The sequence below is a fragment of the Erigeron canadensis genome, chromosome 8 (genome assembly GCF_010389155.1).
Source record: "Erigeron canadensis isolate Cc75 chromosome 8, C_canadensis_v1, whole genome shotgun sequence".
NCBI classification, from domain to species: Eukaryota; Viridiplantae; Streptophyta; class Magnoliopsida; order Asterales; family Asteraceae; genus Erigeron; species Erigeron canadensis.
This window is the reverse complement of record NC_057768.1, coordinates 23,462,837-23,475,751: the sequence shown is the minus strand read 5'-3', so window position 1 is coordinate 23,475,751 and position 12,915 is coordinate 23,462,837. Positions and strand designations below refer to the sequence as shown.

General features: G+C 32.1%; 2 protein-coding genes across 3 annotated transcripts; both read right to left on the bottom strand.

Annotated features, from left to right (window-relative positions):
- Positions 1–531: 531 nt before the first annotated feature.
- On the bottom strand, positions 532–1,922 carry LOC122580423. Its single transcript, XM_043752692.1, has one exon. The coding sequence runs from the start codon at positions 1,909–1,911 to the stop codon at positions 742–744; it is 1,170 nt and encodes a 389-aa protein (XP_043608627.1). The 5' UTR covers positions 1,912–1,922; the 3' UTR covers positions 532–741.
- A 6,425-nt stretch (positions 1,923–8,347) lies between these two features.
- On the bottom strand, positions 8,348–12,670 carry LOC122579000 (probable receptor-like protein kinase At1g80640). Of its 2 annotated transcripts, none has more exons than XM_043751078.1 (10): positions 12,482–12,670; positions 12,179–12,349; positions 11,818–12,071; positions 11,589–11,721; positions 10,524–10,587; positions 10,339–10,435; positions 9,554–9,656; positions 9,058–9,176; positions 8,870–8,959; positions 8,348–8,755 (listed from the first exon to the last, which is right to left on the bottom strand). In XM_043751078.1, exons 1-10 carry the CDS (start codon positions 12,636–12,638, stop codon positions 8,600–8,602), a joined length of 1,344 nt encoding a protein of 447 aa, XP_043607013.1. In that variant the 5' UTR covers positions 12,639–12,670; the 3' UTR covers positions 8,348–8,599. The 2 variants fall into 2 exon arrangements, with proteins under 2 accessions (XP_043607013.1, XP_043607014.1); XM_043751079.1 differs by having other exon boundaries at positions 11,818–12,059.
- Positions 12,671–12,915: the final 245 nt, after the last annotated feature.

Genomic DNA, 12,915 nt, shown 5'->3' with positions numbered 1-12,915 from the left:
AGTGGGAAGAATGTAGGAAAATATCTTCACATGTGTGGCACATGATCCCATTTAACGGGAAAAAATTAACGACATCAACCACAGGGATGAAACATGCAACAAATTTGCGTACTTTGGTTCTATTCCACGAAAATTTATGAGTAGGAATGTAAACCACTAAAATGGACAAACCATAGGAACGAATTGTGCAATTACAAAGCTGTTTGGGGTAGCAAATTACGAAACTGCCCTCACGTGCAGCTCACGTGCGTCGACTTAACGGCCAAATACTAACGCCATTAGCCACAGGGTTGTAACTTGCAAAGAATGTGACAAGTTTGGACGGATTTGTTTAAAAGAACTTAACAAGGATGTAAAACATGAAAATGGGTAAACCACATGGACGAATCTTGCAATTAACTCAAAAATAAAATAAAATAAAAATTAGTCTAATATAAATTTCACTAAGTCAAATTTTCCTTATATACTGTTTATTTTCAAACAGAACTTTTGCACAATAGACTACAAAGTTTAAATCCAAATTAAGGCTATCACAACATTTTGGTCATTCTTTTCGACCCTTCGATTAAAAAAATATGACAAATATTACACAATTAACAGGTGAATAAAAATCAATGTCGAACAGTTCTCACAATGCAAAAAAAAAATTACAAAAATCTGTTCAAAAAACCATTATTTCCAATTCCTAATTCTTTCTTCTTTTTTTAAAAACTTTTAACCATGATATCCGGCCTTCGGCCATCAACTTTTCCAAGCATAAACAAGCAACGAAAAACCAGTAGGTCCTTTTAGTTCATTTTCCTCGACACTTTCCCACTCCATAACCGAGCCACACCCGGACGATGACATCGACGACAACGACGACGAAGACGAGCTCCCAGCCCCACCAGTCCTCAACATCCCTTTTTTCATTTTCCTTTTCTCGAACCCAAACCCGAACCCAACTGACCCAAATCCAACAAGACCATAATTAGTCCCAGAAGACGCATTATTTAATCGAGCCAAATACTTATCATCTTCATGATAATCAAATCCCGATTTTTCGAAACGAAACATAAACAATGCAAATCCATTATTCTCATCATTTTCTTCTTCAAATAACCAATTATATACGTCCCATGATATTTGTATATGTACTCCATCAATTTCGACACGTTCATTTCCTCTAAATTTCCAATTTAAATGTTTCACGACCAATATTTTTTTATTATCGACTAAAAAACATAATCTTGAATCATCCCCACCAACAATTCGTGTACAATCTATCGTTATATCTCGTGTTTTGCCACGAAATGTGGCTTTTGTAAAATACTTTTTGTTCAAGATTCCGTACACATGTTCTCTACGAAGAATTGTGATTTGGGTTCTATTTGGATTTTGTGATGATGATGACGTGGCTAATTTTGAGTAAGTTTGTTTTGGTGAGTCACCAATGAGCAGGGCTATTTGGCCCGATATAATGGCTGTAATGTAGAATCCGGAAATTGGTTCTGGGCCCGACTCGAACTTGGCCCGAGAGAGATCATAGTAGATATAAACAAATTGGTTTTGATTATTAGGAAGTGGGATTTTTTTGGAACCATATTTGTTCCAAAAAATGAAAGGTTTGATTTGTAAGTGAAATAAGGGTGTGGAAGTTGAGTTTGAGGTTGTGGTTTCGTCATCTGACGTAATGTTATTGGCTGAATTTGGGAGGAGATGGATGTAAAGAGACCGGCTAAATAGGGTACGAGCCCAAGTGACCGCGAAAACGCGGTCTTGGGTATGGTATAGGGTGGTGGTTAGGTTGGGTTTTGTGGAATGGTGTGGTTGAGTTAAAGGTGGTTTTGGTTGAGAGGTGTGGTGAAGAGGGGTGGGGTGGTGATGAATTGGTGATGAAGATGTACATTTGTGTGTTAAAGGTGATGACATTTTTTTATTAAAGTATGTGTTTGTAAAATATGTGTGATATATATTTTGGTGATTGAGAGATGTAAAGATGATACAAATTGGGTTTTTAAAGAAGGGGTGATGGGGAGTGGGTGTGGAATGTGTGCCTACTTTGATGTGGTGAAAGGAGTTGGCAATCATGGGTTTGGTGGTTGTTGCGGCAATTGGATTTTTACACAATTAATACAAAAAGGTAAAAGTTTTTTGGGCATCTTGCGTTTGGATTTATGTGTGATAGTTTTTGATTTTGAATTCCAATTATAAAGCTGTTATTTTGCGGATTAGTGTCATAAGTGGTAAGAAGTGTTTACCTCGGACTTAATAAATTAAGTTATAACTTAATCAAAAATACTTAATCTATTAAGTTATTTAAACTATTTGTTTCTTTAACTTAATAAGCAAAAACAATTATATTGACTTAATCCATAGATACATTATTTACTTATTCAGTTACTTAATCAATTCAGCCGATTAAAAAAACAAATAGGCTCTAAGAAGTATGTGTAAACTATCACCATGGTAAGTACATACCCAATGTCAGTTTTGTACGGGGTTTGAGTTTCAATAACTCGATGGTGTATAAAAATGAGATATAGACAGTCTTACTCTACCAACGTAAAAAGGTTTATACTCCCTCTGTCCCACTAAACGTGTCATATTTTGAATATTCAAAGTCAATTTTTATAAACTTTGACCTTAAATATTTTGATTTGTGTTATAATATTTGATAGAAATTATACCAATAAAATATACATTTAAAACTCAATCAATTGATATAACTTTCATTAAATATTATATAACACAAATTAAAATATTTAAGGTCAAAGTTTATAAATGAAAGACTTTGAAAATTCAAAACATGACACATTTAGTGGGATGGAGAGAGTATTATTATATCTATATCTTTTACATGGAAAATGATTCAACCTAACTCATATGCTTAAATATCAACCTAAAACCTTAAGAAATTTAACATGTGGATTCCACTAATTCTTTTTCCTAATCTTGCCCCCTGATTTTTCCACATATCATCATCTTACTATTAGGCATATCTTTAAGCTTACCAATTAGGTTGATTTATCATTATTTTACATGACATTACTTATGTTGGATAAAAAATGATGCACCAAACATAGTTTTATAACGAGAAACTAATTACAATATTATTCAAGTAATATAATTAAATGAAAGTATTATCTATGTTATATCAAAGTCCTGCAAATAATTATGACATACTGTTTCCATGGTGTCAAAATCCTTAGACATCCACTAGTATGAGATTCACTCATAAAAAAATGTTACAAAACTATCAACAACAAAAACGTATTGTCCCTACCATGTGTCAAGATTCTCAAATTCTAACATTTCTTTGTCCATTTTTTCCATCTGATTTTTGTTTAATATTGCTTATCCGCATACCTCAATTTTTTACTGATTAATATTCGCATTTTTAATTAAGATTACACAAACTTATGCCCTTGAGCCATAAAATATGCTGTATTTAACGAGCTTAAACTTTATTGTAATTATGAAAATAAGTATTCACGATAAATATGAAAATGTAAAATCATTAGATTGTATTAATGAACGTAAAGTGCATTATGATAATTTAAGATAAGAAGTACAATAAAATCCTTTTAATATCTATAAATATGAGTGACAACGTTTTTGATAACGAATTGAAAATATTTATATTACTTAGCATGCGTTTTGGATAACACAAGGGCTGTTTTATGCTCCAAATCGTGTTGGGAATAAGTCAGTGTCTAATTATCTTTTTGCGGCGTTTAGTCATTTCAATTTTATTTTAAAAAAATTGACACTAATCTTGCGTTGTTGGTTAGCATTGTCAAATAGTACTCGTATAAATTTCTTGACATGATTTGACACTATTTGTTTGATTAATGGGTACAAATGAAAAGATATACAAATGATATATTTATAAGAGATTAACCCAATTTCATTCAGGAAAGTATTAGCATAGCTAACTTTTTAACCATATATATTCTAGTAAGTTACACATTGGTTCTTTATGCAAGAGAATGATGCTAAACAAGAATTCAACTATGGGTATGTTTAATAGCAAGTTTTTAACAGCTTCAAGCATTAAGGTTTTAAGCAAAAACCTATGTTACAAAATAATAAAATATCATGTTTCCTCTCTTATGATAATAGCAACTTTGAAGTAGCTAGGATTGTGACTTGAACCGTGGCTAGCTAGCTAGGCTTGTTTAAACAAACCCGATATTGCTATATTACCCACCCTTGTTTAGGCCCATAAGGCTCCAAGCTTGGAACTCATAATACATACATTACAACTCATTCTGTTCAACTGAGAAAGAACCATTTGGACTAGCTTATTGGGAGGGGAGCATGGTAGTTTTTCAAAGGCATCACAGGTTTTACTCAAGGTCTTGAGTTTGATCTTTAGGGATCGCAACTTTTGGGGTTTTTTTCTCCAAATACTTGTAACAGTTCATGGCTAACATCTCGTTATCTAGGGTACGTGCAAGGCTTCACCATTGTACGAAAATGTTTCCCTGATGTTGCATACTGACTGAATGTTTTTTTTAAAAAATTAAATATTTTCTAATTTAATTTAATACTCATAAACTATTTGTCAGTGTTTCCTTGATTTAAGGAGTCATGTTACGTAGCTGGACTCGTACCAACTTATTTTGTCTATATTATCCTACTCTTAGCATATTGTATTGCCAATGGATAATTGGATATCACAAATTTTCTTTTCCTTGTGACTTTTGAAGTTACGAGTACATAATAATTGGACAGTGAAGCGAAGTGATAATTACGTTTTCTTATATAGTTTATCCATAATATTTGTTAAGAAATATAATCTTATTCTTTATCAGTTTATGTTTAAATTACTTAGTTAGTGATTAGTATGTGCAGGACTTGTGTTAAAGTAATTGTGGTCTCAAGGACTGAAGCTGTCAAGTTAAAGAAAGATGCTTGGAGGGTAGAAACTGAAGTCGGTGATATTCTTCAGGGACTAAAAGTGACTTTGCTGCATTTATATATAAATGGGTCTATAACCCTTATTTTAGATCAGATCGATCATATTCTTATTTTTTTATATATTCATATCAATATTACTCTCAGATATTCATTCGATTAGGGTTTATGTTCTTGAGATAAAATCGTTTGTAATAGAACACTCAATCATTTAGTTGAGTGGATTAATACGGAGTAGCAGTGTTAATTTTAGAATTTGGAGTTGGTTGTTTTCGTTCAATTAAGATTGATTCGTTTGATTATTAGAAGGTTGATTAATTGAGATTAATCAAAGGTTAGTTTTGTGTTTCTGTTCAATTAAAGGAAAAATTAATATGTGGTTATCATGTACACAATTTAGGTATAGTTCTCTCACATATCAATTTTTTAATATTTGTTGTAACATAAATAAATCACATCATCCAATGAATTTTCTGATTTGAAAAAATGGTATATGAGAGATTCTATACCTAAGCTTAGGTATAAGATAACCACATATTCTCTTCCCAAAATATTATATATGCGGCAATAGAGCATATAATCAAGCAAGTCACTACTTGGTGAAAAGGGTTTACAAATCGACTAACAACAAACACTTTTAACAATCATCGTTGACGATGCTCTACCATATAAATCTTATGTGTGATCGATTTTTGGCTAATTGCCTTACTACTAACTTGTGGAACAAGCTCCCCTGCCTCCCCATGTGTAATTTGACGAGGAATATTAAAGCATATTTCTAAATTCGTAGAGAAATCTACTGCGACAATGAGGATATTTACCATGTATTCACACAATAACGTTGTAAAAAGAATCAGTGCATCTCCAAACTAAGCGTATCGGGTAGAATACTTTCTTTTTTTTCCCTGCTTTCTAACATATATGCTATACCTCTCTTCCAAACCCCAAAACACACACACACACAAAGTACCGGCTTAAGTTTTTTAGGGTCTTTTAACTCTTAAGCAACATTAATTTGAGGACTCTAATTTACTAGCATACATATTAAAATTAAAAAAACAAAAAAAAGGGCAACTCAACTTATATTGTTAAACTCAGTGTCGGAACCACATTTAAAGTGAGCATGTGGTTGTTATGCATTCAACTTGGATGAACAACCCTTTACATACAAATATTTTAATAATTTGAATAATGTTTGTCCCGTGATTTTTATAGTCTAAAAAAAGGTACGTGAGAGATTTTTCACACAAATTAGATGTCTAACAGTCTCATATTCCTTTCCCCTTTATATTAAGAGGTATTAAGGCCCACACCAACCCTTTTAACAATGGATAAAGATTCTCTAAAGTTATAAACAATGGATAAAGATTCTTTAAAGTTATAACCAACTTTACTAGTAAAGTTAGAATACATAGATTTACATGCATATTTCTATTAAATTTATTAAAATTTGGCCTATAGATTGTCTGGCCCATCTCAAAGTCTCGACAAAATAAAGAAAGATATATGATATCATTGAATTTCTTTTATGATTCTCTGCATATCATTTTTATTTACAATAATAATAATAAATAAATAAATAAATATGAGAATTTAAAAGAATGGATAAAGACATGTTTGTTTTGAAAGGTAGCAACGAATAAATAGCTAAGATCTTTCACGTGGATGCGCTCACGCCGGTTCAACTCATGTCAATGTCATAAATGGTTTGCTTCCTATGTGCTAGATAAATATAACATTGTTAAGGCCTCGTCACCACATTTGCATGTGACAGGATTCGAACCTCAGAAGGAAACCACTTTGTGAAAAACCCTCTGACCACTGGGCTAAGACCCCAATGGCATCTCCGTATTTTTTTTTTATTTACATAAATATGAATTAATAACTAAATATTTTAGTTTTTATTTACACAAGTCATATGTAATTAAGCATATTGTAGGGTTGAAAGTCTTTCGATTATGTGTGTTTTGATTTAGGAAAATTTTTAATTTTTCTAAGTTTATAATTTGATCATTGTATTTATGGTTTGTTAAAGTTTGATCATTCTTTATATTGAAAAAAAAAGAAAAAAAAAAGTAGCGAAACTTTTAGCTTAGATTCAATTTTAGATGATTTAAATGGCTTGAGAGATGGTCAATAACTTTCTAAATAGTTGTTTGTATAAAGTTTATTGTAATCTCTTTTTTAATATGTTATCTTGTCCTTTTTAGTAATTTTTAGCTTCTATTACTTGTGGTCTTGTTTTGGTGCATCAAATACTATAATGCACCGAAACTCCAAACAGGTAGCCGTATCCGTTTCTGAAACTCCATGGAAACGTTTCCGCGTACGAAACACATATGAAATGTTTCATTGAATTTTCTATAGATACCGAAACGTTTCTTTGAAGTTTTCATACGGTTTATAATTAATATCAAGGTTTTAATGAACATTTTCTATCCCCCAAACCCAAACAGGTTATATTATATACAATTTGATCAACATTAAATTTTTTCTATTCCAAAACCAATTATTAAACACTAAACATTCAATGAGTGATGTATTATACAATTATATATATACAATTATGCATAATCTTTCAAGTCTCAAGTATTTCTCTATAAAAAAATTGATATAATTTATATTTGTATATTTTTTTTTATTGCCGTACCCGTATCCTTGATATTTTAGTTTTGCCGTTCCTCGTTCCCGTATCCCTTTGCCGTACCCGTTTCGATGTTACATAGATCAAATATATAAATCTTGGCTTAGCTACTGGTTGAACTACTAGTAAATAAATAGACGTAGAAATTGACGCAAAAATTAATAAGGATGTTATTGTGAGGCAAATTATACAATGATACTTAGTCCAAAGTTCGAACATTACCATAAAAAAAATCTTGAGGCCTTAGATCTTTAAGGGCAGTTGCTTTGCGTGTGCACACACACATATTATTCTACTACTTCTACACACTTGTCAAAGGACATTCTGGAAGTAAGCTTTTTATCTTTCAATAAGAATATAATTGTCTACATTTTATCTCCTCAATTTCGTTTACTTCAAAGGGTATCATTGTTCTGTTAATCTAAGTAAAATTATTGGCCCCTCAACTCTTTTTTGGAGTTTTACACTTATCTCAACAATCTTAATATGGTTTATCCTATGATAAACGCGCACACACGTTCAAGTATTCAACTTTTAAGATTTGCCAACATAAGCTATGTTGGTTCATATCATTCTATCATGAACTGGTTAGAATCAAACTTATCGTGAGCTTATGTGTTATTATCAAATGCTAAGGGGGGAAAACTATACAAACTTAAAATCTTTAATCATAAAATTATTTTGGACAAACAATAAAAAACAAATATGGTTAGTCATTTAAGCTTCATATTCAAAAGTGAGAGTGGAATTAAATCAGGTATTATAGTTTTATATTTGACACAAACTACACAAATCACTCCAAAAAAAAAACCTCCTCCATCTATCATTTAGTTATAATTTACATTGGAGTACTTTTCAGGTTTATGGATCTTTTCCCACCCTCGCCTAGTACACCTTTTCATGACCCATCTACGCCAAAAAAGTAACTTTACTAAGAAACCATTTTCCCCCCGTTTTCATCTTTAAAAACAAAACCAACAAAATAAAAATAAAAAACCTAAGAAAATGGCTAAAAGGATTGAAAAGAAGAAAAGCAAACAGCAATGGACGAAATCATGATTCGATTGAGGCTGAAAGCCTGGTTTGTGACACTCTTAGAGTCCCTCCAAGCTCTGCCGGGACTAAAGGGATCAGAGAATGCAAGACATCGGTTATTAATGGCCTGTAGCTCGGTTCTGGTTGTACACATAGCACAGCTACTGCAGCAACCTACACATTCAAAGTCACAAATATATTTAGTATATAAGACATGGCCAATGTTAACATAATTTTATGAGATTCAAGTATTTGACAAAAGACAGAAAAAAGGGATCATCTAGGTACTTGGTATAAGTGTTTGAGGTCCATTGTGTATCTGATCACAGGATCTACTATGTTTGGAAGCTTTGATCTGTCTGTTATCTGTGGCATTGCCTGAAGTCGCATGAAATAAAAAATAGTTAACTTAAATCACCAAAGAACAAGTAGATAATCAAGATTCATATGATCAAGAATTAGAAAGTAAGTTTTACCCAAGTGACAATGGATTGACATTGAGATTCTGCTAGTTTTTCTACAGGCCGTCTTCCGAGAAGAAGCTCTAAAAGTACAATTCCAAATGCATACACATCACTTTTATCCGTTAGTTTTCCTGTACAAGAACAAAATCATTTTCATGTCGAGATATATGTATGACGCTCGATTAGGGTCCTGTTTATTGATGAGACGATTTGGTCACCACCATATTTGTACTTTGCATACCAGAACTCCCTTTTAAATCAATTTTGTATAATTTGATTGTGGTGTGCAAAATAAATATATGATGTGCACAAATCACCTATCTTTTTTGGTATAAGGATGGGATTTGTAAGAGGACAACTTATGCTTTGAAAAACTACTTAGTAAACACTAGTTGCATTACAAGCTCTACTTGCAAGTCACCATAAAAATGAAGACTTAATTCTGTATTCAAAGTCAAAGATATAAATATTTTTGCATAAAAAGTAGTTCACGAATAGTCGACTTTACCATCTAAAAGATACTCGGGAGCTACATAACCCAATGTCCCAGAAAGTTGAATGTTGTTCTTGTTTTGGGCTCCATCCATTACAGCAAGACCAAAATCTGATAGCTTCAGAGAAAGATACAGAGGAAAGATTCAGTATAATATCATGAACCAAGGTTGTTGAACCTACTTGCAAGCCTCTCCTGAAAACATGTAACTATAGCTGGCAAAATGGCTGGTTGGGTAATGGTTATAATGGTTAAAACATTGGTTGACCCAAAACACTATTTGCCCACAATTAAAAAGTCTTCTGATAGATATTTAGTGTGTCAAATATGATAAAAAAAAAATCAGTTTCTTCAGTACTAATTTAACATCTATAATAAATAGACTTGGGAGATTTTAAGCAATAAAAACGAACTTTGGGTTACTTTTGATCAAATTAACGTATTATGCACTAGAGATAAAACGTACATGCGATCTAACGCATTCATAAGTAAACGAACAAAAATTGCAACATATGGATGCCATATAATAGCATCTTGATGATAAAAATGTCCAAGACCTCGAGCCTACGGGTAGGACCTAATGTAGGTCCCATAACTAAGACTCGAGATCATCGAGCCAACATATGGCCCTTCATAGAAAGGTGCATTATAGTTGGATCTACGTGTAGTTTCCACTATGTTTGCAAGCCCCGGTCCACCTCAGACTTTCAAAGTAGGACTGTGGGATGCATTATTAAGATTCTGACAGATAAGAAAGTCTTGTGCAAATGTTTAAAAAAGTAAGGTGATGTCTGAAGTACCTTTGCATTGAAGCTGGAATCTAGAAGGATATTAGATGATTTCAGATCTCTATGTATCACAGATGGTTTGCAGTTCTCATGTAAATATTCTAATCCTCTGGTCAAACAATTCGAGTATTTTAATATTTTTTAAATTAAAAAATAATTAATCTCATTGCACTAATTTTTTTAAAAAGAAGTCCCACCTTGCTGTGTCTAGAGCAATCTTCATCCTGCAATGCCATGTTAAATTGGATCCACTGGAAGGCCCTGTATGGTCATAATATTAAATACTGTTATCTAATCTTTATTACTTAAAATAGTATCAATATACTTACAATAGTATCCCTATTGGGTGTCTATTTATTGAATGGAATGTAGCCCCATTGTGCATAATTTCAAGTGAAAATGACCCATCTTTCTTATCATCATTACTAATAGTAGTACTAATCATATTGATTATCGACCACGAATTTATAGAGGGCGTTATACGAAAGGCACGTTGCCGTCATTTCAAACAATAAAAAAATGACCTCATAGCTATATAGCCTTTAGATAAATCGTATATGCTTTAATAATTGTAATAGCTTTTCCCATAATTGTAGTATCTGTTCTTTGGCAAATTAACATCTACAGGATTCGAGTCTAGTTCCATCTTATACAATCATACTGCATGCTGAACTCAATTAAGGAAAATTGGGATGACCTTACTTTATGGTGAACAAGTATCCAAGTTGTTCTACCAACTTGGCCATATGAAGTGATTATAGAGTTGGCTCTTACTTATTTTGATCTAAGGCTTCTAAGTTTGTAATTTAACTAATAAACCAATACTTCAAAAAAAAAAAAAACTAATCTATCTTTTTACCATCATTACAAACTATCAATCATACAGATTTCGGCTAACGCTTTCAAGGGTGTTTAAAATGTGACTAATAGCTAAATGGACCTATTTACTACAAATCACATTAAATATTCTCCAACGCTTTCATGGGTGCTTTGCAACACTTGTGCCCACACACAACATTTTTGCCCGTTACCATCATCACAAAGTATTAATCGTAATTTTTTTCAAAACTTTTAGGAAAGTGATGTATACACAACAAAAGTTAGACATAAACAAGTGTACAGGCAATAATTTGCACAAGTTCGTAAAACATGCAAGTAGTATGTATAACAGGTTTTTAGTCTATACATCAGTTGTAAAACTTTTAAAGGGTATTTTAGAGAAAGTTGCATCATTGCAATAATATAATGACTATGAGACATACCATGTAATTGATTTTCCAATGATCCATTATGCATCAATTCATAAACAAGCAGCCTGGTTTCATCATGAACACAATATCCCAATAAAGTAATTATGTTTGGATGCTGAATTTTACTCAACAGATCCACCTCTGTCTGCAAAAACCCGAATAACAATTTTTTTAGAACACACATTATTAAACCTCATCTATTCAAAATATAATCGAATTACAAACTGAAAGCAATGATCACCTGAAATTCTTTTACAGCATCTTGACTTCCACCATCTAATCTTTTTACAGCTACACTACAATTCTCATCAAGCTTAGCTTTATACACGCATCCAAATCCACCAACCCCTAATATTTCACTTTCGCCGAACTTATTAGTTGCTGATTCTAACAGATTATAATCCATAACAGCCACCCTTCCCTTTTCGCTAATCGTCTTTAAACCGCCGTTACTTTTGCTAATGAGTGAACTCAATGGAAGCCCTTTTAAAGAATCTTGAAATCATAACCATATAATTCATACAAATATCCAAAATTAAATCAAACAATCCAAAATAAAGAAAGCCCAAATGCACAAAAATACAAAAAGTCATATTACCTACCTTTTTTCTTAGCACCATTTTTGCTTGATTCATATATATTCTTTCTATGAAATCTCCATAAACAAATGGTGAACAAAATAATGATGCCCATTAAAGAAGAAGCTGAAATAAGCCCAATAAGTAGCTTTTTACTTGATGTAATATGATGCTTCATGACATTTTCTTCACTTCCTGATTAATAATAAGTCACACTAAATTAAAATCATAAACCATGCTCATAATTCATAATGGCCTAACATAATTCACGCTATTATACAAAAAGAAGAAAAAAGGACACAAAATTTAGTGAAACGTAAAGAGTACCTGAAGAAATGTCAGCTACCGATGATGGAATTGAAGGAATTGGTGAAGAAGCAGGTACATAAATGTCAGAAGTAACAATAAAGTGAGTTGCATTTGTAAAAATAATAATTTTGATGTCCAAAATCAAAACAAACAAGAAACCAATGAAACTTTTCATGATATGTGTATATTATATATGTTTTTAAGTTTGTCAATATACTAATGAAAACATGAGAGATTTGTTTTAAGGAAATCCAAGTTGAAAGTTATGAGTTTGTATGCTAATGAAGACAGAGATAGAGAAAGAGTGAGATCTCAAAAGTTGAATTATGTGTTGGTTTTTTTTGAAATGAATCTTGATGCCTGTTTTTATGTTTTATTTTAATTGTTTTGGTTTTCTCTCTCTTTTGTCTGCCCACTCTGGTTGTCTCTTTGTTATTGTTAATTTCTTGCAC

What these genes read in the sequence shown, in the direction of transcription:
- LOC122580423 (XM_043752692.1), bottom strand. Translation starts at nt 1,911, where the DNA reads ATGTCATCACCTTTAACACACAAATGTACATCTTCATCACCAATTCAT.
- LOC122579000 (XM_043751078.1), bottom strand. Translation starts at nt 12,638, where the DNA reads ATGAAAAGTTTCATTGGTTTCTTGTTTGTTTTGATTTTGGACATCAAA. An exon ending in AAATGGTGCTAAGAAAAAAG is followed by an intron (nt 12,072 to 12,178) that starts GTAGGTAATATG and finishes TATGATTTCAAG; the next exon opens with ATTCTTTAAAAGGGCTTCCA. An exon ending in ATTGGAAAATCAATTACATG is followed by an intron (nt 10,588 to 11,588) that starts GTATGTCTCATA and finishes ATGACCATACAG; the next exon opens with GGCCTTCCAGTGGATCCAAT.